This window comes from Ammodytes marinus (assembly GCF_949987685.1).
Source record: "Ammodytes marinus genome assembly, chromosome: 9".
NCBI lineage: Eukaryota > Metazoa > Chordata > Actinopteri > Uranoscopiformes > Ammodytidae > Ammodytes > Ammodytes marinus.
Genome location: NC_137213.1, coordinates 9440048 through 9466268, shown reverse-complemented (window position 1 = coordinate 9466268; position 26221 = coordinate 9440048). Strand labels below are relative to the sequence as shown.

Below are 26221 nucleotides of genomic sequence, written 5' to 3'. Positions count from 1 at the left end.
AAATACATATACTGACCGTAGGCAGCCCGTGGCATTGCGTAGGACCTGTGAGGAGTGTAGGTGTAGCTTGCGGTCCTCCTGTGTGTGTGGTGAAGTGTCCCAGCCAGAGTGAGGGATGATCACTGCGTTGGTCAGGACGGCCAGAGCATCCTGGATGATGGGCATCTTCAGGGCGTCACATGAAGACAGGTTCCACAACACACCTGATGGAGGGGGGGGGGGACACATAACCAAAAGCTATTGTTAAAACTGAACTAAAACAGAAAAACAACATGGTAAGCATTTTACAGCAGCAACATCATTTGTCTCACGATGACATTTAACAGCTCAACTGGGGGATTTTCGGGGCCACCTACTCTGCTGATAGACAACCCTAATGCACAAATATGTAGCAGGCTTTTTTTCCCAAGGTTTTCAAGTGATTGTTCCTGATAATTATGCTGCCTTCATATGCTCATCGGAAGGAAGGTTCTTCCCACTTGTGCAGCCGTTATTAAGACTTGTCGCATTCAAGTGCTCTGGTCGGAAATAAACTAAATAAATTGACGATAGACATAAAGTAGTTTTTTCTTGAAAGATTTTTAGCACCAAAATCTACTACGGAGAACATTTGTGTTTAAGGGGGCAAAATATAGAACATAATATGTGCATACTCCGTTGTGTAGGCCTAACTGACGTTTTAATAGCTGTGTGTTGTCCCTGTTTCGGTTGTGTCAGTAAATAAGAGGTTAGCCTTTTAATTTTTTCTGTCAATTGTTGACAATGATCTCCCCTTTTCCAGCCGTTTTTGCCGGCTGCAACGTCATGCAAACGTCACAAGTCGGCAACACAGGTATCACCGAAATTTCCAAATCTCCCACTCGTAATTTCGACTTTGGAGGGCCATTCATGTGCTCGTAAGTCATAGATACGGTAAATACGATATTTCCGATGAGCACATGAAGGCAACATTAAGTGTCCCTTTAAAAAAATGGTCTTGTTGAAATTCAAAACGCATTCATTGCGACGTGAAGGATGACTCGATACATATTATGCAATGTAGTGCATGTGTCCGTTTATGGGCAGCAAGCTCTACCCACAATCCTGTGTTCTGTCAGTTTGTAAACACAGTGTACAACATAGTATGAATAGAGCTTGACAATACGTAGATTAGACAGTAAAGCAGAAATAGTGATGTCCCCTGTGAGTGTAAATGATACATTTTTCTTCCAACACTGCATTTAAGGAAATGTGCTGTCAACTTCTGCGCTAAGCTGCTGACTGAAGCACATGATAGCCCAATAGCCTAGAGACACTGATGGCAAGCAAGGCCTCCATTGAATTGAGTAAGTAAGCTTATAATGCTAACGTGTTGCACTGATTCCAACAGATGTTAGTTTTAATTGTTGTTATTTCAACACCTGCTATTTAAGTACGCCTGCGCTGCTGTAATTAATAAAGAATGTTTTAAAAAAGAAAAAGAGAAATACAAAGGCAGTAGGTCTTACCTGTTCTTAATCCTCAACTGAATTAAACACACAGTGACCAGCCAACCAAGAAAATAGAGAACGTTTTATTTTCTCCCGCCTACCAATTACTGTTCACTCTTTATGCCAATCGCCACGCACGCACGCGCACACACACACACACACACTCAGTCTGGCAATTGAATAGTCAAAGCTCTCGCTCTTTAGAGATTCACTCTCCCACACACACACACACACACACACACACACGCACGCACGCACACTGGCACACTGTCTGAGCCTTCCAAGAAAAGGACAGAGAGATTAAGAAGCAAATTATCCCGTTTGCTGCAGAACACTGTGATTTCTTGAGTGGTTTTAGATACACAAACAAACACCCATTCACACTAATTGTGTTAACCTTGAGAGACCTACACAACACAGCACATAATTCATGTTGACCTTTGTCTTTGCAAAGTGTCTACGTCTTCATCTATGTATTCCTATAAGTATATGTTTGTGCATTTGGAAGCGTCCAGGCCTCGTCATATCTGCACTTATCTACCCTTCGCCTGCATGGTTGTAATTATAGCGGTAGCAACAACGCTAAAAGATCCTTTCTTAGATGTGTGTGTGTGTGTGTCTTTGTGTGTTTGGAGCAAGGCGTCTCTTTAGTGCTGTGTTGTTCACTCTCGGCTGAACAGCGGCTGTGTAATTACAGCTTCTGTTATCTGTCTTTGGCAGTGTGTATGAATGTGTGTGTATTTGTGTGTGTGTGTGTGCGTTTGCGTGTGTGTTTGCATGTGCATCTAGGCCCCCTCGACAAATATGTCTTTACACCATCAGTTGTTTGTGTGTTTATATGCGGCTGTGTCCGTGGTCAGAATTGGTTTTTAAATGACTATCGCTTCTGGCTTCATGGTGGTACTTAGTCACGTTAGCAAAAGATGTCCTCTCTCTGTCTCATCTTATCTGCTGCTCAAGAGGGCAATGAAGACAGGCTGGGTTTCCCGATAACCTTGACATTCAATGTGACACGTAATAAGTCTAGCTGACCTGCATTTCCACATCTGTGAGTCAGCAAATGTCTCACTTTTTTTTCCTTTCCCCCCCCCCCCGAAATACTATAATGTAAATGAATGTAATTATTCTTTTAAGAAACAGACTATATAAGCTGTTTGCTATCTTACTTGCAGTTAAATGAGAAGGTTAGTTTAACCTCTGTAGTTAATAGGCCTTTAGCTTATACCCTTCGATCCGGGACTTGTGTTCCCACCAAAAAGCCGAGTGGAGCTGAGCCGGATCTAAATGCAGGATGTTACCCTCCCCATCTGACAAAAAAGTCGGATAAACGCAGGTGTAGGTGGATATGTTGGCCAGTGGGAAAAGGGGTATATGTTGCAAGATTGAAATTAAGCTAGTTTAGCATCACAACGGTAAGGACAAAGCTTTGAGAAAATAAAATAACACCTTCTAACAACTCCAAAGATGATTTATTTATAAAGTATCAATTTGAACATCCTTTAAGTAAGTGCTATCCAAACATATTGGTTGTTTTCAGCAGTGGTACTATAGACTAAACCTGCTGTAAGGAAACAAAAATATGTTCTGTATGTAATTAACAAGCACAATTCTCATTAAAAATAATGATATCGGTATGCAAATGATGCATCTGTTGACTCAGTAACAGCACTGTGGTCTGAAAACCATGCAGTTTACAATTATATGACACATGATGTCATGCTGCAGCTGCAAGGAAAAAATCTTCTTTTCCACTATGTTGAGAAAAGTCAGCTGTGTGCCACCATCACTTCTTACTGTGCAAAGAATGACATCACCCCCCGGAGGTGACAGGCAGTGAGATGTAATCTTCGCTCACACAAAATACACACTAAATGTACCTTCACATTACCGCAATGCCATAACACACACACACACGCACGCACACACACGCGCCACACAAAGCCATTTGAGTGTGTGACAGATGAAAGAGGTTAATTGCCTGAGCCTTACGTCATGAGTGGCAGCGAGAGGGTATGAATACCCTGTTGGAGGGAGGGGGAAATGAATATGTTGGCTATCTCTCTTTGTCTCTGAAGCCCTTTCCCATCTTTCATTTGGCGTATTTTCATTTCCCCGCCATATTTTCCCCCTCTGCAACATGGCAGCACATCTCTTCACCCCACGATCTCTCTTTTTCTTTGTTCCCCTTTTCATCTGCTGTACAATTGAATTTTGTATTGAATAACTCTGTATATGAAACCTTTAGCAGTAGGATCAAAAAATAAAACATATACTATACTGTATTCTGTTATGATTCTGGACAATTTTTTGTGTGTAAATGTTAGGATTGCACTGGTTTGGGTTGCATAATAAATGCAGTCAGCAGACCACTATAATAAAACAGATGATGTGATCCATAATTCATATAAAAAATGTAAAACATGGCTGCTGTCTGTTTAACTAATGAGCGTTGTTAATCTTAGCTTTGTATATTGTGAAGCTTTTTTGTACGTTTATACATTTTTGTTTGATTGTTTTATAAAGATATAGATTAATATCAGTGTTTTTAATATAGGACTTGGTTGTACAATACTTCATGTGTAAATGTTATATGTTTTTAAAGATCTCCTATTATACTACTTTCCTGGTCTTAATTTCTTGTTAAAAACTGCTATAGAGCAACCTGACACGAATCACATCACAAAAAACCATGTAGATTTTCGGGACACTCTTCCTCTCACCCTAGCGAGCAGAGCAGTCTGCTCCACACACTGCTTTGAGCTTCTCCGCCCCCCCCCCCCCCCTCTCCTCCTGCAAACCCCACTCTGTTGTGATTGGTTACCTTCTTTCCGGAACATTTCCAGCAGCGCGCGGGGAGATTTCTGAGAGAGGAAGGTGGGGGCATGGCCGGAGCTTGCCTGAGCAGCATTACCATACATGGAAACATCCGGGAACGTGACGACACGATACCCGGAAATTTGAACAAGTGAATTCTCGACTGGCTGCCCTAGTGTTTAGCGCTCTGCACAGCCACCCCAGACGGTCAGCAGGGAATACGTCTGAATGCATGTATGTAATTATTTGATACGCTAGTATGGTTAAACATGACTATAAATCATTATAACAACATGTATAGGTCATAAAAGTCGAAAAGTATCATAGGTCCTCTTTAAACAAAACCAATCATTCACCAGAGTTGGTGACAAATGCGCTAAATGACCTTATAGCACAAAATGAACTTATTAATCCACTTTCTTTTTTACTTTTACTGCAGTTCCCGACTTTTAAATCTGCCTTCCTCGTTTAAGCTGTCACCCTCCATCCCTCTGCTTTGCCTAAAGTGGATGAGCATTGTGACTAGATTGCATCCAGACTGTGAGAGTTTTACCCAGCGCAGCATGAGCCTGACAACTGCCATATCTACTTCTGAGGAGCTGCCACCCACCGAGAGCAATCCAGACCCGTCACTTAATGCTGATGTGTGTGCCGCTGTGACTTGGATGAAAGAGTTGCATTGTAATGAAAAGTGGAGCCAAAGCTACTGACAACATGCATATTGGAGAAGGGAATAAAGAAGTTAAGAAGAAAAAAATACTCAGTGTCTCAGGGTAGATTTTATGATGGTGGCATTTCTCTGTATAGCTCACTTCAAACTATTTTCCTCACTAACACTTTTGGCACTTCAGTTAAAGGGGCATTGTGTGTGTGGAAACCAACATGCCTCAACACATAGCCATAAGAGACCCTGAGGTTGACTCAAAGGTCACAATGTATGTTCTTTTTTCAGGCTCAAAATTGTAATTAAGGTTTCTTATATACACTGTTTTCATTGGTGTAATGTCCAAAAAATAATAAATAAATAAATGGACTCCACTTAAATAGCACTTTATGTTTCTTTTAAATGTTCCTTTTAAAGACAGAAATGTATACATCAGCAGTACTTACTCCTTGCCATCTCAATGCATTTAAATGAAAGAATCAATAGCTCATAACTCAGTTTGTATCTCACGTCAGCCAGGATCGATAACTGTAGATCAAAGCTGGGACACACAAAGACTGGTCCGCTGGGAGTGTTACTGATGACAAATGCATCACATAGTGTCAGACCGTTCTTTTTCTCAGCCCAGGTGTAGCTCAAGCATGTATGAGCTACAGTACATGCTGGCTGCAAAACAACAACAACAAACTGTTGGAGTAACTGACTTTTCATTTTGTTGCTTTATAAAGCGTATTATATTCAACCTACAGCACATTCAGTTTTCCGGAAAACTTCCTCTGCCACGGAATGGGTAATGTTCTTTCACGGTGTTTGTAAAAAAAAAAAAAAAAAAAAAAAAAGAGGTCACATATAAATATGACATTACTGCTTGCACAGGCAGAGTGGCATTTTCTGGCATTTCTTCAAATTGCTCATGTGGTATTGTTGAACAGGTGTAACTTGGAGCAGGCAGTTCCGACAGCAGTGACCACTCTGCGGAGTCACCTAACAAGAGTGCCTCGGGCTATAGAGGAGTCCGGGAGACGAATGCCAAGTTACAATGTCAGTGTGCTGTTTGGAAGGCAAGTTGAAGTATACAGTAAGCAATTGTGGAACCCACGACAATCAGACAAGTGGAGTTGTTACTGTTGGATCCACTGGCACTGCTGGGCCAGCACAAGTCCTTCTGTTGCTTGAAACGGCATCAGTGTGTCGAAAACACTTTCTACTGTGCTGGCTCGCTCCACTAAATCCATCGTGTTCCTTTATCTTTATGTAATGTTGTGCCATGATTTTAAATTATTCTTTCTGCACAATCTGTGTCTCTGCCTGCAGCCTAATTATGTTTCATCAGACACTGAGATATCATCTGGTTCTTCCGTTTGGTTTCTAACCACTGATTCCCTCTGAATGACCTCCTCTCTCCGTAATATTTATTAAAGGTATAACGTATTATGCCCATGTTCAGGTTCAAAATTAGAGTCTGAGTTTCTACTTCAAAACTGTTCCATGGCGTAGTGTTCAAAAAACCCTTTGTGTTTCTCAAAGTGCCATTGCTGAATCTCTTCTGTTCAGCCTATGTCTGAAACGCTCCATTTTAGACCCTGTCTCTTTAAGCCCCGCCTTCCAAAAAAGCCCAGTCTGCTCTGAATTGGTCCTGACTCTAACTGCCAGTTATTCAGGGGTATCTGGGCGTGTGCTTATCACAGGTGAAAGTAGTGCTAAGTTAGGTTGGTTATGAGGGGACGTGGCTGCTCCTCTTATGATGTCGTAAGGAGAGAGAAATCCGAACACAGGTTTTCAGAAAGGTGGAGGAAAAAGAGAGAGGGTTGTTATTTCTTATTCTTTGAGAGTCTATAGTCAGTTCGAGGACCCTTATTTTTAATGTTGGAAAAACATCAGATCTTTAGGGCCAAGGCACCTTAGGTTCTCTGTCATTCTTTTTTATCCATACTGCTTCAGGGACACTACAGTGTGTTCAACATGTTGCTCCAAACTAAAATACCTCAACAACATACTAGATAGAGAGCTTTCATATCTCTACAAATTGACAAGACATTATACGGACATTCACAGGAGAGCAGTATTGTCGGCCCTTTTTAATCCAGATTTATTCGTTTCCAAATAGTCCTCTTTAGTACTGAGCCACAGGGACGAGATAAAAAGAAGGGCGCATTGATGCAAGCAAAAATGAGACGGCAGAGCAAAAAAAGGGAAACAACCTTGTTTGTGACATTTTGTGCCATCCAGCAAACAGAGAGAGAGTGTGTGTGTGTGTGTGTGTGTGTGTGTGTGTGTGTGTTTGTGAACAAGCCTTTGTGCGCATTTTGTGTGTGAGCTGAATCTGTAGCTATAGCGAGGCAGGCAGCATGACTTGACTTCACACAGTGATCCTGATTCAAAATGCTCACCAGAGAGAAAGAGAGAGAGAGACAGAGTGATAGAGAGATACAGAGAGAGAGTCCAAAGAGTGAAAAACGGGAGACAGAGAAAGGCAAAGAGGACAGGAGAGAGACAGGAAGGCGAAGGAGCGACCAATTATGAAAAAGTCAAGCACAGAGGGATAAGAGAGCGGGCGAGAGAGGGCTATTTCCTCTTGGTCTTTGACAGAGAGAGAGAGAGCACGGTCTGTCTGCGTCCGGTAGCTCGTTCAGCTGATTAATTTGTGACAGGAGGGATTTCTGTGCTCCGTGCCTTGAATTGCTGCTCTAATTTATATGGTAATCTTCTTTAAGACTCTAGCAGCATACAAAGAAAAAAATACCCTTTTATTTCCATCTCTGCTAAGCCCTAAACACCCCTTTTCTATACTGACTACTACACACACACACATACACATGTATACGCAGATATACCGTGCACCATATGTGTTTGTAAGAGGGGAATACGAGGACAGCGCCTTCTCAATTTCACTTCCCTGATAAGGTTTTTTTTTTTCGATCAGGGCAGGCGCCTGGCTTGTGTTCAGTATTCATGACTGGCACGTATTGCCATGAATTACGCTGCAAATGTTTGTCCCCCTCGACGTAATCTGGTGTCACCCTGATGTGAAGCACTGCTTTAAACAATTAGGAGGATGAGGAGGAGGGGGATAAAGGTTCAAGGGCGGTCCTTGTGGGATACGGTTACGGACAAGTTGGGAAAGGAGACATGGCAAGGACGGAAAATAAGTTTGGGGTTTTAATAGCTGATTTGGGAGCTCGAGTCGGCTAAGACTGCATTGAAAAGCTACAGCACTCCATTCTATTAGGTTCTGATTAGCTTAAACGATGGACTTGGGCTAACAAGAGGCGGCCATGTTTGTTTGCTTTATTCAGCAACATAAACATGGTCCTGCTGGAGACTGTTTGCACTAAGAATGTGGACCGCACTAGTGTATTCAGGGAAAAGGATTAACGCTTCAACAAATAGTGTCCACTAAATGGAAAGCTATTTTAAAAGCTTTTTAGTTGTAAATGCCTGGGTCTTGATGGTATAGTTGCACACTTGCTACAACAGTAGACTGTAGTGTAAAGAGTCACCTCATACACTGCCACACACTGGCCAGACGTTGTAAGTGCAACACAAATGACTCAAAACCAAGATGGCCGACAGACAGCCAGAAAATATTAAATAGTTGTTAATATTTTAAAGTGTTGATTTTATGTTTGGAAGGACATTTCGATTTATCAGTCATGCATCATATCTCAACTACAATTCATACCATTATCAGGACTTTTATCTTGAATATACTTCATCATCTGAAGCAGCTTTTGTGGCTGTAGTTTGATTGATTTATGTTTTTTTGAACGAAACGTGCAGTTAAACGACAATATTTTGTGCAGATTAGCTCCACGATATGAGTAACTGTTAGCGTTGTTTTACTTCTTAGTTGTGACCATTGTAAATGCCTGGCACCTCTAAAAGAGGTCATATTTCAAACGATATGTAGCTCCTGCACACCTAAATGCAGGGCGTATGGCTCGAAGAAGTCAACAGCAAAATAAATAAATAAGAAATAAATCCTGACTGAGGTTTTCATAAGTCATGCATAAACTGCATTATTTTCTCTATCAACTGTTTAGACAACAAGTACAAATCCACTGAATAAACTGCTCTAAGAAAGCAGAAATAACTCCAATCTCGTATTCGGCTCTGGGAATACAACGCTCTTACGGGGAACGCCGCAGAGATGTTTTCATTAGCGTGCATGCTGCTAAGAGAAATCCATTTCTCTCATTTGGCTGCAGGATTGGACTAAACCTCCTGAGGATTCTGGACTTGAATCATTTTTTTTTAATTGAGTGGGTATTCCTCTTTCAGCCCTGTAGTCTCTCCAACCCCCTCCAGTCCAAAAGTCCTTTTAACGTGGTCGTCCATGCGATTGCAAATTAGAACTTAATTTCCAGGGACACATCACGTTAAGGCTGTAAAAAATAAAATGTATCCTTTCAGTGGTGACTTACAACCTACACCTCAGTGGGTTCAGAACATCAAATGAATCAATTCAGAATACATTTGTTTCTTACAGTGTGGGGGATATGTGTGTGTTTGCTGACAGATAATACAAAACTGCTGCTGATACGAGTGCAGTGCAGCCCCTTTGCACAGAACCTCAGTTTGACAAGTCAACAGCACTTGTCAACCAGCGTGCTGGGAAGCTGGCAGGTGGTAAACACCTTTCTGCTTTGTGTGTGTGTGTGTGTGTGTGTGTGTGTGTGTGTGTGTGTGTGTGTGTGTGTGTGTGTGTGTGTGTGTGTGTGTGTGTGTGTGTGTGTGTGTGTGTGTGTGTGTGGGTGTGTGTGTGTGTGTGTGTGTGTGTGTGGGTGTGTGTGTGTGTGGGTATGGGTGTGTGGACGTTCAAACTCTGTATTTATGTTGAAGTTTAAGTGGGAAATTTCATATGAAGTTATGCTAACTTCGGAAGAATAAAGTTCTTTGAATTTGAATTGAATTTTAATATGCTGTACTTCGTGTCCGTATTATATAGCAGTGTTATTCAGTGTGTTGTAACTGAGAGGCAACCCGTGTGTCTTTGGTTTGGGTGTGTGTGTGTGTGTGTGTGTGTGTGTGTGTGTGTGTGTGTGTGTGTGTGTGTGTGAGGAGGAATATGAATGCAAGTAGATAATATCTTTGCACTTTTACATTTGTGTGCAGGACATTCATTGCTAAAATCCCCATAAACTCCCAAGTAGCCAAAAAAGAAAAAAACTCCTCAGTAAAGCCCTGGTTATAGCCTATATGCCACCTCATTCACTCTTATTATCAAACGATATTGTTGCCAAGCAGCTGACCTGTGCGCTGACATTTTCGCATGAGAAGTAATTGGAAGAAAACTTGCACCTGGAAAAGGTGATCCAGTTACATTCAGTTACATCACCAAAATAACCTGCTTCACGGTCGGTTTTTTAGCTTTAGCCGTGGCAGCTGCAAAACCAATTTTGATTAATTTTGGAAAAGGGTGTCTTTGTTTCAGAACACACAGGTGCACACAGAGACACACAAGACAAACACTGAGGGATTTTCCCCAGGAAGAGTTCAACTATTAATACTATTTTAGCACGGCTGTGGCGAAGTGGGTCCCCCCACCACATGTCGAAGTGTCCCTGAGCAAGACACTGAACCCTACATTTCTCCCGACAGTTAGCCTGCTATCGGTGTATGAATGTGTGAATGATAACGTGTGAATGGGGACAGGTCTCCCTTGAAAAAGAGTGGGATATACCTGTGTAAATAAAATGTTAAAAAAAATTGTCTTTTTACCTGTGAGCAGCTCTCTGATCTCCACATCTGTGGTCTTGCGCAGCAGGCGGACCAGAGCCGGTATGCCTCCACAGTTCTTCAGGGCGATCTTGTTGTCGTCGTTGGCCTTGCCGTACACCAGGTTCCTCAGGGCTCCACAGGCGCTGCGGTGCACGTCTGTCATACGGTGGTCCAACAGGTCAACCAGCAGCTGGATGCCGCCCTGCCTCCGGATCTGAAGGGACAGAGGGGAGGACAAGGGAATGAAGTATGCGAAAATATGGAAGAGTTTACTGTGTTTGTGCCAATTCAGTGTTTCGTCTCATACTCCCAAAGTATGAGACGAAAGAAAACCTCCACCTCCACCTTTCTGAACACCTGTGTTCAAAAACCCCGGTTAGATGTCCCTCCCTGTATGATGTACTAAGGGGAGGAAGCAACGTCCGCTCGTTACCAACCTAACTTAGCACTTCCTCCACCTGTGATAAGCACAACCCCAGATCCCCCTGAATCTAACTGGCAGTTCATTTCAGAGCTAATCAAGGCAGACTGGGCTTTTTTTGGACAGGCTCTAAAATGGAGCGTTTCAGACAGAAGTTGAGAAGAGGAGAATCAACAATGGCACTGGGAGAAATAAATATGTATTTTCGGACACTACATCATGAAAAAAGTTTATAGTAAAAACCCAGATTACAATTTTGAACCATAAAATTAGCATATGCGACCTTTAATATCTAACATTTGACCTTGTTGAAAATGTTATGTTATGTAAATATTCATTGTTTTACTGTTTTAGCAAGATAAACAGTGGCTACTGTGGCACTGATGCAAGATATATTTAAATGCCAGCCAAAAACCCATCATCAACCCCCCCTGTGTCTGCAGCCCCCCCTTCTTCCCCTCTGTCTAGACAAAGAGAGAATGTAGGGCAGGGTGCCTGATTTTTTCGATAAAAACAAAAGAGGCATTTTGGTGAAGGAGAGATTGCATATAGATGAAGGCAGCTGCGCTTCTACACTCCATATGAAGGTACATCAATATGAGGCCTATTACAGATGATTCACTATGGGTCACACAATCTAACTGGAAACAAGACACTATCCCCCAGCAACAGGCTCTGTTATGACTGGGTTGTGTCAACAACAACATCAACAAATCACCCTGCAATTATAATCAAGATTGTATCTAATTGAGTCAAAATACCACAAATCATTTGGTTTAATCAAAGAATTGTTAACCTGTAAAATGCCAAGTGACAAATGTCCATGAAATGGTCAAAGGGATTGTCTTCCAATTTATGATTTAAACATAATCTCAGATACTGTATACATAGATAAAGATACAGAGAGAAAATGTCGGAATTTCTTTTGATGACTACATGTGTTAAAGGTCACCTATTGTACAAAATGCACTTTATCATGTTTTTTTAACATTAATAAGGGTCCCCGGGGACTAGAGACTCCCAAAGTATATGACAGAGGCTGAAACGAGGAGATTCAGCAATGGCACTAAGAAATATAGAGGGCTTTTTGGACACTACACCATGAAAACAGATCATAGTAGAAACATAAATCTAAATTTTGAACCTGAACATTAGCATCATATGACCTTTAAAACTATTGATCTATTACCAATATATTATTGTTAGGTGTTGCTTTTTCATTCCTACCTTGGTTTGGTGTCACAGAAGCAGAGAAATAAAAACTATACCACAATAAATGGAGCCCACGCAGCTTATAGTGTTCACAGTGAACCCCGATGCTGGCAGACTGAACTGAGCAGGCGCTATAGGCCTTACATATCCCTCACTGTCCCTGTCTATTATTGCACCATTCAAGCATCTCACTCAAGAGCAGAAAACAGTTTAGCCTGTGGGTTGTTCTTTTTGGCAGCTGTGCCTCGACACTAACCATTCATTCTTCAACACAACTTCAACATCAGTCATCCTTCTCACCCATCTCTCCGTCACACTGTCGGATAACTTTATTTGCCCTCAAATCCATCAGCATTATGGGGGATTTATAAAGTCACAGTGGGCTACAATTGAGATGACATTGAAGAGACAGTAGGACTGAGTGCTGTGTTCAGAGTTGGGATGACGAGTGTGCGTATTGAGGAGTTAATGCCATCTAATGTGGAGTTTTTGGTGGAGCATATAGACAGCTTGTACCAAGTTTCCCCCTCAGATGAATCGTGTGCCAAGTCTTTCGTAACACCTCCACATATTTCAGCAGTGCAGTGTGTGTGTCCCGCAATTCCATTTGTATGTAAATGTCTTCGGTCCAGAGTGTTGTGTGCGAATACGCCACTCCGCTGAAAGATCACCACCGACCCCAGCTATTGCAATGAAAGCGAGTGGAAAGTGGCCCCACTTGCATCCCTGCCTTGCTCAGTGTCCGCTCATTCGCAACGTGTCGTGCTATATACGGTGCCGTCTCCGGTTCGTGAATTGTGTCGTTACCGCGAGGATGCAGAGAGCAACCGGTAAGTGACTGTTTCCTGCCAAGAAATAGTCTGGCACACAAAACCACAACGTGTTGATTTAACACCATTGTTTTGTAGGCTGGTAGGTGGATTTGGTTACCTTTCAATACAGAGCCAGGCTGGTATTAAAGGTGGTCTTCATAACAAGATAACCTAAATCAAATCTCTTTGGAGCTCTTTTATTTTTTCCCATTGGTATGATGCGTGACCATCAAAAAATATTTTCCGGCGAGCACAAACATATGCACACACAATACCAGTCACTCTTTGTTAAGGAGCTTGGTTTCCCTTTGATTCTTGCTTGCGGTACTTGCAAGCACTACAATACAACATTTTCTTTTAGAAATTCAGCTGCGGCATAGCTCAAAGCCCTCAGCTGTCAAATGCTACACTATCTGCATCTCAATCTTCCTGCTAGAGGAAATAGTGAGAACGTATAATCTGTGTACTGTATGCTTTGATTAAACTCACTCTTTGTCGGTGGTTACCATCTTTTATGCATCTTTCAACACACACACACACACAGTATGGACAGGTAGCGGATCGTGAGGAGATATTCACTGAGTTTGCCAAGAAGGCCAGTTGACTACAGTATATAGTAGAGCTGGCACCACGTAATGGAAAAAGCGCCCTAGGTCTGTGCCCATGTGTGTACATATAAGCTACAGGGCGAGTGAGATGTTTCTATGGGTGTGTATCAATACCTCAGACTTGATCTTGTTGTCTCCAAAGCAGAGGTGCTGGAGGTAGGCCGCAGCGTTGGACTGGACAGATGGGAACTGATGCTGCAACATCTGGATCACCTCAGGCAGCTCGGGATCCCTCCAGCCAAACTCCCTGCAAGGACAGACAGAGGGAGAAACATTCAGTATATATGTTTTGATGTTGCAGATTGTGTGTGTGTGTGTGTGTGTGTGTCTGTGTGTGTGTGTGTGTGTATGCTGTTGCTAGGCATCTTGTCTCGCTACTGAAACCCTGATTTAAAAATTGCTCGCCGGAGAAAGAGGCGAAGAGAGAAATGAAGGTTGGAGGTGATGAATCAACTGAAAGTCAACATAAAGCACTGATGTGAAAAAAAAACATAATATTATGGGGGATCTGTTCATACTGTATATCGGTACTCATTCTGAGCCTTGAGAAGTGAAATATTAGTCCATTTCAATGCCAAACATTGATTAAAGCCTTTTCCCAACACAAAACTGTTCGACAAAAAAGTGCAGAATGCATTGATTTTTTTTTTAAATAGATAAATGGTGTCTTTCCTCGCACAAAGCCAGCTCCATAAATAAATGGTTTTCACTATTTTGTGTGAAAGAACCCCGACTGGCCTATCATAGAGCCCTGAACTCAAAACCCTTATTCGAAATCAACTGGAGCACCGATTGAGAGCCAGATCTTTTCAACCAAACATTACTGTCTGACCTACTCTTTCTGCAGGTTGTGAAACATCTCATGAAAAAGGCCCAGAGAAAAAGGCCCAGAGAAATGGAGTCTGTAATAGTGAGGGATAGTTAAACGGAACCTTCTGGGCTCGGTTTTAAAATCACATCCACATTTGTAACCAGGCTTACTGTAGCTACTGGCTGGATGATGAAAATATATAATAATCAATGCTTGATCAATATTTTTATCTAGAAGCTTTTAACAAATTTCCACGCGTCTTTCATTTTCTACATGAGGTAGTGGAACAGATGCTAGTCAGGAAGCGAAGTCAAGACATGCTCCCTCTGACAGCAAATTAATCTCCATTTTAGAATTGGATGTGCAACAGTAGCGTGTGTGTGTGTCATGCACATTAATCATTCTTTAATATCTCCATACTTGTAGCCTGTCAGCCCCATCTGAAGCTCAGAACAGACGCTCAAAGACAGAGAGTGGTGAGCAAGCAATCGAGAACCAGAGTCTACTGAACAGTTCAATCTACTTATACAGTAAAACCTCCAAACAAGAGCATTATACAGACACAGAGACACACTTTAACATACCATAAAACAAATTATAATTCATTTTAATATTTTTTTGTTTATACCAAATATGGTAATTCCTGCTTTTATAAACTTGTTGGGCTAGGATAGTAAACATGATTTATTATTTTTTTTTTATGAAAATAGGTTCTCTACACATTGGCAGCAACAGCAGCCATCTTGTCTGTACTATGAGAGCTTCCTCCAACACACAAGTCTGCTTTACTTCTAACCGCCCTAGCAGCTTTTCTCTTTTTAGGGTATATCCAGGGTCTCTAGGTGCTTTTGCCTAGAGGCATGCTTTGGGCACACACACACACACACACACACACACACACACACACACACACACACACACACACACACACACACACACACACACACACACACACAGGATACACACTAAGCTCACTAACCTTTCAAATGAGTGTATATGTGTGTGAAAGGAGAAAGACGGATGATAAACGTGAGAAAGATGTGATGTGAGAGAATAAAGTTAACGGCGAGAGAACAGAGAGAAGAAGAAGAAGAAGAAGAAGAAGAAGAAGAAGACTGGGTTTATCCATTTAGATTATCTGTAGCCAACAGCAACCAAACCAAATATCATGTTTTCATTGACAGCGCTTTTGTATAGGGGCCGACTAAAACTGGGACAATGCTTTTTTATTTTCCCCTTTTTGTATGGAGCAAAGTTGAATTCCCTATGCTCTATACTACTTTATATACATTCCACACAAGCTTTTAAATGCACACTTTTGAACATTTTTAACTTGAATCTTGTCTGACAGCTGTGAGAGTTTGGGGATGCATATGGAAGGCCCTGTGCATGCTCCTTCTGCTCATGTGCAGAAGCCCTTTTCCCTTTGATGTCTCCTATTCTTCATGCAGCAACAGCCCCATGTCCCCACGGAGATGATTTCACTTCCCACTAATCTAACATAAAAACACGCGCAAACAAACAATCGTATGCTCGCACACACGCACACACACACGCACACACACGCACACACACATACACACACACACACACACACATACACATACACACACACACACCCTCAACCACTCCAGCAGCACCAGCTAATTCCAAATGCATACACACAGACACACGCATACACGCACATCCAGCATACTAATACAGTAGTAAACACACACACACACACACACACACACACACTTGCATACACATCCAGTCATCAAAGGCAGCGCAGAAGAGCCAGGATTAGAAGGCTTTTGTCTCTAACTTGCATAATGGGCCAATGGGATGAACCCAGTGTTTGAAAAATGGGGGGAAAATTGGAGATACAAGGGAGAGAGAGAATGATTTCAAAGGTTATTTTTTCTCTCTCTCTCTCTCTCTCTTTGAAATCATCCCTCCCTTTAACAATTCCCTTTATTTTTCTCTCTCTCTCTCTTTTGTCTCAATGTTTCTCCCTGTTGCTTTTTCCCGTTTTTATCTTCAGGCAAAATCCTATGAAAGCACACATGCACAGACACTACATTACCATTAACATTAACATTCAGCAGCATGTGTTTGTATAACTGTGATCAGAGATGACATAACCTTGTTTAGGTCACCTTGTGGGTTAATTGGTGCGCTGACGTTATGGCTGAGTGAACCGTCAGGTGTGTTTGTGTGTGTGTGTGTGTGTGTGTAATTTTTCTTTCTTTACATTGTAATTAGAGGGTTTAGAGCGATAGCGCCTGAAGACATGAAGCTACATCAGTCACTAGAAAAGCATAGGTCTTCATTTGACAGACACATTTAGATACGTATGTAATCATTAGGTTGAAATGTGAGGGTTCAACTGATTAGTCGGTACAATTGTATACACCTATAAAAATGTCAATAGAGGCAACAAGAGATTTCACCTCTTATATCAAATTATTTGCAACGTATATCTGTTTTTATATACCTATACTTGAATACATTTCAGCAGAGGATATACAGTTTACTTGACTGCAAATACACGTGTTACTATTGTTACTAGTTCCTTTACTGTTTGTCTATTACATTCAAAACACAAAGCATGGCTAATGAAAAGAATACAAGTGCATTGTTACAATATAATAACAAACGCATAGATGCACACAAGTGTACTTCATGCAACAATGGACAGTTACAGTAACACTTGAATGAATGGAGGGACACAGTCTAATAATTGTCAGCCTGCGGGCACATAGTATTGGACACACCCACACAAATACAATCGCAATCAACACACGAGTATGCTTCAAAACACAAATAGCAAAAAACACACACACACACACACACACACACACACACACACACACACACACACACACACACACACACACACACTGTGATAGAGCCTAGAATAGCTGTTGCCCCGGAGAGAAAGTGGCACATCGGATCAAACTCAACCCTAAGCCTTAAGCTGTGAAGCTCCGCAAGCGTGCACACAAACAAGCACACACACACACACACACACACACACACACACACACACACACACACACACACACACACACACACACACACACACAGAAAACAAATGTTCATATTCAACAGAGACTTGATGAGTTGACATGTTGTGCCATATGTTGCTGTTCTGGGAGTAAAATCCCTTTAAGCCAAGCTAAATTCTAAATCAGGCTAACATTCTTGAAGAATTTACCTTACAGTCGCAGTGGATCTAAATAAAATGAACAGACTGCCCGTCTTCTCTTCTGTGTGTGTTCTGCCCCAGAAAGCTCCACTATAATGGTTCATTCATTCCCTAACTCTAGCCTGGAGCTGTACTACTTTACACTTGCCACCTCTATCTCTCTCTTTCTTTTCCTGTGTGTGTGTGTGTGTGTGTGTGTGTGTGTGTGTGTGTGTGTGTGTGTGTGTGTGTGTGTGTGTGTGTGTGTGTGTGTGTGTGTGTGTTTTCCAAACCAAAAGGGAAAACAGGAGGGAAGATATAGTGCTCCCAGTCCCAAAACACTGTGTGATGTGATAACATCGCAGCTAGGATGAGCAAATACTGAGTCATCTGTGAACTTCTAGCAAAAAGTCATCACTCAAAGGTGTTTGCACTGTTTTTAGTGTTGGGGTTAATGGTCGAATTTGTTTGGATAATGCCACTGTTCTGGAAAAGGGAAAAGTCCTACTTTAACCTCAAAAAAGTGCATGTGTACTCAATGTAGGGAACTGCATGGTATTTGAGTTAATTTAAAAGCAGGGCATTGTGAAATGGTAGTACAATATGCTCAAAACTGAAAACTTACTTTTTACTTTCATTGTATTTATTTGTACAGGTGACCAAGTGGTCATCTCAAGCAGCACACTCCAAATGATTATAAAATGTGTCTCCTGCATGTCCAATTAAAGAATAAAGAATGTGGCTGAATTTCTGCCTTAAACATGCGCTGACCCCTTTGGGGAGAATTGGATATTTAAAGGTCAGTGGGACATGTCCCTCCTATCATCAGTGGAAATGATACTCATGAATGGGCATTTTGCCTTGCAGGTGCCCCAGTGTCCTTGCTTACAAGTCCGGTTTTCATTCAGAAATGCAACAGTGTGGCTGGTTTGATCTGTTGATAGATGACTAGTCTAAATAATACACATGAACTTATTTTCAATCTCCTGTCAGTCTTAGAACATACAGTAAACATATCCCTATTGAATTGCAAAAACACATCAATCCAGACATCATGCTACAAAATTATTTAAATTATTTTTGAAACAAATGTATTGATATCACCTGACTTGCAGATGTTTTCACTAGATGGCACTTGCTGGCGTTTTTCTGGTTTCTGCCTTTACTTAATTTACATGACATCTTATCCCTATACCCTTTATCCTGCAGATGGCTCTTATCCTTACTAGTCAGAATGGAGAGGACAAATACTTTCAAAGGACAAAAGCAGCATTTGGAAAAGAGGACAAAGAGAGTGAATCATTTTATATATCAGTGATTCTTGAGAAGTGGGACAAAACAGGGTGCAATGTTGAAAAATACAAACCCTATGTTTAGGCAAATTAAATTACATGTATGTATCCAACATACAGTCCCCTCCATAAGTATCGGAAAAGTGAGGCCAATTCCTTTATTTTTGCTGTAAACTGGAAACATTTGGGTTTGACACCAAGATATGAATATGAGACAAAAGATCAACATTTAAGCTTTCATTTCCAGGTATTTACATCTGGATCTGATACACAACTGAGAAGATAGAATTATTTGTAAAGGAACACCACATTTGTAGGTGAGCAAAGGTATTGGAACAGATAGACTTAATGTAAATTAAAGTGAATAAGACTTAATATTTTGCTGCAAATCCTTCACTTGCAATAACTGCATCAAGCCTGTGACCCATTGACATAACAAAACTTTTGCATTCTTCTTTTGTGATGCTTTTCCAGGCCTTTACTGCAGCCTAATTCAGTTGCTGTTTGTTTTGGGGGGTTACTCTCTTCACTCTCCTCTTTAGCAGGTAAAATAAATGCTCTATAGGGTTCAAGTCTGGAGATTGACTTGGCCATTCTAAAACTTTCCATTTCTTGCCCCTGATGAACTCCTTTGTTGTTTTTTTAGGGTCATTACCTTGCTGCATGATGAAGGATCTTCCAATCAGTTTGGTTGAATCTTTCTTTAAATTGGCAGACAGAATGTTTCTGTAGACTTCTAAGTTCATTTTGCTGTTGCCATCATGTGTTACTGTGTTGTTGTCAAGATGAACCTTTACCAAAGTGATGGAAAGGCTAATGTTTGGAGAAAGAAAGGATCTGCTCATGACCCCAAACATACAGGCTCATCTGTGAAACACGGCGGAGGCAATGTCATGGCTTGGGCTTGCATGGCTTCTTCTCAGATGGGCTCATTAATCTTCATTGATGATGTAACACATGATGGCAACAGCTAAATGAACTCAGAAGTTTACACAAACATTTTGTCTGCCAATATTAAAGTGTCCCACCACTTAGAAACATTATAAAACATGAATGTGTGAAAAATTGTTTTTATTGATATGAGAGATACTTTAGTGTTGCTTTTGATGATAAAACCTAATTTTAATCATTAAAGTCAATTTTTAATAGGTTTAATTGCATATGAAAGATTAAAACCTTCTCTGAGGACACTGTTTTGGACGTCGCGAGAAGATAAAAAGTGTCATATATTTGACATGATAATGATAAAATTAAATTTCAGTGGATAATTGTGCTCCAGACATTCTATTCTTAATCCCTAATAACATCTACAATTTGAAATATTTTTAGTTTTAAACATAACAGCAGTTACATACGCAAGACGGCCTTTTGTCCCGGTTCTGAAGAACCACTGATATACATATTATACACCCATGTCCTTGCGTGAGACTCCCTCCAGAGAGCTTAATGTCTCATTTGGCGACTTAGTGGACTGGGACAAAGTACTGACAAACTGTCAATCCACTCTTTGTTCCAAACCAACCAGGTGGGCTGTCTCGCATCACCACTTGTCAAAGTGTGTGTGTACGTGTGTGTGTGTGTGTGTGTGTGTGTGTGTGTGTGTGTGTGTGTGTGTGTGCGTGCGTGCGTGCGTGCGTGTATGTATGTGTATGTATGTGTGTTTGTATGTGTGTGTGTGTGTGAGAGAGAGTCTACGTGCGAGAGTCTGTGTGTGTGTGTGTGTGTGTGTGTGTGTGTGTGTGTGTGTGTGTGTGTTTGTATGTGTGAGAGTCTATGTGTGTGCGTGTGTGTGTGTGTTTGTTTGTGTGTTTGTGTGAGAGAGTCTGTGCGTGTGTGCGTGCGCGCGCATGTGTGTGATCATGTCACCCACAGCCCAAATATTTACACCCCAATACGTAACGCAGGCGAACTCACAATTAAACCCTGTGAAATAGATCAACCGGCCATGAATAATCTATTCAGGAAGGCAGGGCAATGCGAGGACAGCGGGTATAAGATGATGCTCGCTGCTATACAGGGCTGAAAGGATTTTCTCCTGTGACTCAGGGGTTTTCAGAAAAAAAAGAATGATTTGACACAAAAGAGCGAACTATGCGATTTGTGTCATTGGGTGGGGGGGGGGGGGTGAACGATGACTTGAATTTGTCATTCACAGACAGGGGCAGAGACAGAGCTGCAAAATAAACTGAAGAAGAAGAAGAAGAAGAAGAAGAAGAAGAAGAAGAAGAAGAAGAAGAAGAAGAAGAAGAAGAAGAAGAAGAAGAAGAAGAAGAAGAAGAGAGTAGGCAGGACAATAAAGGAGGTAACAACTAAATTGAAAAGAGGGCTGCTGACTCATTGCATACCCATCTACCCATTTATCACCAGGACAGCAACCGACTTCAGGTGGCTTATAAACAGCAAAACATATTATTGTATTTATAGCAATGTAGCATGGGGTAGAACAGAGGTGTTGTATTGGTTGGTGCCACAAAGCAAGCTGATCTCAGACCAGCAGCAACAGGCCATCATCAGGGGATCAGTCTACAATATGTTCAAGCTGATGGATATGCAGTAATGAGCACAGGCCTGATTAATGTTGGACGCCGGTTAAACTCGACAGTCCGTGTAATTGTCCTTGCTATGATGTTGTAGCACGAGCTATCGCATGTCTCTCTCCAGAATCACAGGTGTCATTTGTTCAGCATCCAGTGCTCTACTGCCTGATTCTTAAAGGTGCTTTTTGCAGTTAGCAGTCCCCTCCCTCGTCCCTACGTCACCACATTAATGCACTGCGGTCTTCAAGCAGCGAGTTATCAAGCATCATCTCAGATCAGAATTCATTGTATAGCTAAGAAATATTCAGTTAAAAAATTCTCAATATACACCAATATTTTATCCTGTATCCAGTCCAGATAGGTAGTTTCAGAGCACTATAGCTCCTATGGACTATTGCTATATATGCTATTTAGTAAATGAACTCAAGGGAGAATACATTTCTAATGTATGGTGTTTTCAAAATATTAACTATTGCCAGAACAATGCTGGTTTAAGTATGCTTTTTTTATAGGACAGACAGCCTCAAGGGTACTTGTAGATCGGGGTGAGAGGACAGAAAGGAAGACTAAAAAATATGTAGTGTACTGTAAGTGTGTGTGTATTATGTATATGTTTGTGGCACCCAGACAGTGTGGGTGTGTATTGAGGGTATAATGGCATCATGGCAGACTGACTGGCCCACTGAGGCTGGAAGACTTGAAGGAAAGGTCAGGACATGTCAGGCAGAGCTGAGAGACACATACACACACAGCCACACGCCCCATGGAGCCCATATCTCAACCCTATGACTGATTATGGATCACAGATTCTCACTGTGCCTGTGAGCATGAAACAAAACCGAGGCGCTTTTATGATCGGGTCACATCCAGTCTGGCACAAGTCTCTCTTTGTATTAGCTGGAACGTGTCTGTAAATTACCCCGAAGGAGGAAAAAAACGTTGCAATACATAAGAGGCTATCACCACGGTAACATGCATTCATTTGCCAGTGTGTGGCTTGACAAATCGGCTAAATGTTTGTTTTAGGCTTTTACTGTACGGGCAAAGGGTATCATTAGGGAGCCAGCTGCAGACGGTGAAAATGACCTCACGCCTATTCGTTATCAGCCATTTAACGAGGTGATGAAGACTGCAATCAATTATTTACTATATTTCCCCTCACTCCACAAATAGTCTATTATGCATTTCATCAAAGACACTTGAGGGTTATTTAAAAAAACTATGATGGAACATATTGCAATGTTCATTAATGAATAATATCAAAATAATGCAATAAATGCATAAATTTGCGTCGCGTGAAATGCGCGCTACATAATTCACACCAAACGCGGTTGCGTCCCGTGGCAGGAGGGGCTTAATCACAACTTTTCTTCCCGCCGATCCGCCATTGTCAACCATGGATGAAACTACTACAACTATCGCTGCTCTCTACCTGTTGTGTTCCCCCGAGAAGCGTGGGAACACCCACCGCCGGCATGTCTGTGAACACACCATCACCCGGAGGGGCAGCCGAATATCACGGTCTTCTACAGGAGAAAACAGATTTCACTTTGATCTTGCTGCAATAAATGTATGAAAAGTACGCCTAAATAACACCATCATAATCACACCTCGTAAAAAGCATGAGTCAATGCTTTGTCGGGTGTGTCAGGTAGACAAAGGCAAACTAGTGTTAAAATGCTTGTTCCCTGGATGGCATTCGGATTGATAAGGGCTCTGTGAACATCACCGTCTTCTTCAGGAATAGACAGAGATTTCACTGTGACCTCACGGTAAAAAAAGGGGGATATTCACGCCGAAATGGCAACACAACAATGCTGCCTTGTAAAAAGTCTGAGTACATGTTTTGTCAAGTCTGTTGGCTAGTGAGAAGATCAACCCGACTAAATCAAACTCAGATGCCAAAGTTAACAAACAGGCAAGCCATATGAATAAACCACCGTTCAAAAACCATGAAGCATGTTCAAAAACCACCAGATGACAGACAATGGAGAGACACATGAAGAAAGAAATCAACCCACACAGATAGATGGATGTAGGGATGAGTATGGAAAGCCAAAGGAGAGAATGAGGACTATTTACACTCTGAAATAACAGAGGCTTTGGAAAACCAGATTGCTATGAATTTAAAAAATAATCTGTATCACGCTAAAAAAAAGCAGTGATCCCACTTTGATAAAGCACTTCATGGGCGAGAATATAATGGTAAAAATGTCATGCTGCAATCAACATTAACATCTGCGTAGATAGAGAAGATGGAAAGAGTCAGTGAATGAGACAAAGGTAAGATAGATAGATAGATAGATAGATAGATAGATAGATAGATAGATAGATAGATAGATAGATAGATAGATAGATAGATAGATAGATAGATAGATAGATAGATAGATAGATAGATAGATAGATAGATAGATAGATAGATAGATAGATAGATAGATAGATAGATAGATAGATAGATAGATAGATAGATAGATAGATAGATAGATGGACAGACAGAATGAATATATGTATAAAGAAATAGTTGGATTACTTTGTCATTCTTTGCTCGGCTTGATTTTGATTCCACACAAGGAATTCTGGGTCGTACCTATCGAAGGGGGGACAGGCAGAGAGAAACAAGAGAGAGGTATTTGTTGGCTGTCTGGCAACAAATGATTCAATAACCGTCATAATATAGTGATGATTAGTCAAATAGAAAAATCAATACGTAGCCACTAAACTCGTCTTTCTCTCTCAACATTTGGTCCAGGCAATGGTGGAGAGGGTGGGCAGGGTGAAGGGCATGCACTTAGAGCAGGTGGTGGGGAGATGGTGGATGTGTTAAGTAAGGAGAGGGTCTTTGTAAAGCGACTGAGTTCTCGAAAAGCGCTATGTAAGTATAAGTGTTCCGAACCTAATTGCAGATTGAAATATCGGGATAATTTCAGACTGCAAACTGAAAATCGTCAAACGTTTATCGTAGGTTTCAAACGACCAGGGTTTACGGGGGCTTATGAGGTCCTGTCCGGTCCACAGTACACATTATTCCAATTTTTTTTATAAAACAGAGATTTTAGAATTGTATATGGTTAATATATAAAAATGCTATTCTCTCGTATGTGTCAGCCTGTTTCTAAGGAAAACATCAAGTTTTCTCGAGGTTGGCCGGTTAACAAAGATTACAAATCATTCATGTGTAATTTACTTAAATTGTGCAATCAAAAGTGCCTTTCTTGATCTCAGAGAAGCAAGTAGAGAGAAGCTACATGTTGAGTCAATGATTAGCTAAACTGCTAAGCCTGTTAAGAGTGGGTTACATTTAATTTCTTTTATACAGTATATATTATAAGCAACAACTTTTTTCTGCATTAACTGAGAGTGTGAAAGAAAACAGAATGGTGGCTTACCTGAAATAGTTTTAATAAAAGAAAAGCTCTAATAATTTATAGCCTACTCAGTAAATAAGTTTTAAACAGCATATAACAGATGTCTTTTTTCTTTTGTATCATTTAATACAAATTTCAGTTGTCATAATACGCTGCTAGTCACCTATATTTTACTCATTCATAGATTATGCATACCTAAGGAATGGAATGATCTAATGTCTCAGTTAACAGCAACGTTTGCCCAAAAAAAACTGTGTGTGCTTTTTTAAAGATTAAGGCTGGTGCAAGTCTATTTCCTGTGTAGTAACCATAACCTCATGTATGTATGTTACTCCTCTGACCTTTTGAATCAATGAGCCATGCTGTCACGCCGGGTGACATGTTCCTTCATTACGATGACAAAGGGCACTGTACTTTATCTCAACCCCACATATGCTTTACCTGGTGCTTTAAATACCCACTATAGCACCAAATGAAAATGAATCTTCAGCTGAAAATAGTCCCCAACAAATGCAACTATTCTCCATGCTTTTCAATTAAAGATTGTATCCTCAAATACTTCAAATATCTCCAGAAGGAACAAATAGGCTTAGGGGCTAACAGTGCCACAGTCACAAGACATTGCTAGTATTGGTCTCTTTATGGGATATGTGGACATGGGTAGATAATATGTATAGATAATATATAATAAGATATACTTGTTTAAACAATTCCTCATTGAGCTGCGAGAACCGCCGCGGGATCATAGGGTTGATTCTGCTCTAGTGCAACCGTCCCTTTAACGCCATGTGGACAACAAGCTACTCAAATTGCACTGACGTTGAGTGCATGTCATGAAGGAAAAAGCAAAGTGCCATGCATCACAAGTCAGTCCGTTTACATGTTAGCGGTGCAGATGTGTGGATGCTGGAAAAGCTACACACGACAATGATGCCGGAGCTAAAGAGTGAACATTCAGACAATGTGACAGTGTGAGTGCAATGGGCAGAGAGAAATAAACACTTGGGACAATGGGTGGAGGAAAGCGCAATGGTGACAGCAACAGCAACAAGAGTTATCCATCCCTAACAACTCCCAACAAAAAATGCTCTTTCTAAATGTTACCATTTAAAGGAATAGTTCAACATTTTAAGCATTATGCCTAAGAGCCCAAGAGAAGGCGACAGAAAGCGTTCCTGTAAATGTGCGTGCATTTTCTATATAGAAATGGGCAAAGGTCACTCATCCAGGTTAGCTTAGCTCAAACACTGGTAGTCAAGGGAAGCGGGTCAAAAGAACACACTTTACAACATCATTAAATGGTCCTGTGTGCTTGTTGGGACT

At 41.2% G+C, this 26221-nt stretch overlaps 1 protein-coding gene across 4 annotated transcripts in view; it reads right to left on the bottom strand.

Annotated features, from left to right (window-relative positions):
* Positions 1-26221, bottom strand: part of ctnnd2b (catenin (cadherin-associated protein), delta 2b) — a gene marked incomplete at both ends in the record, with an annotated part of 130470 nt that overhangs the window by 31622 nt on the left and 72627 nt on the right. For 3 of the 4 annotated variants that reach the window (XM_080033444.1, XM_080033446.1, XM_080033447.1), the window contains 4 exons: positions 17-203; positions 10669-10882; positions 13836-13968; positions 24064-24120. In XM_080033444.1, coding sequence (XP_079889570.1) covers positions 17-203; positions 10669-10882; positions 13836-13968; positions 24064-24120 — 591 coding nt within the window. The remainder of the gene's footprint in view (positions 1-16; positions 204-10668; positions 10883-13835; positions 13969-24063; positions 24121-26221) is intronic. The other variant, XM_080033445.1, reaches the window with a different exon arrangement.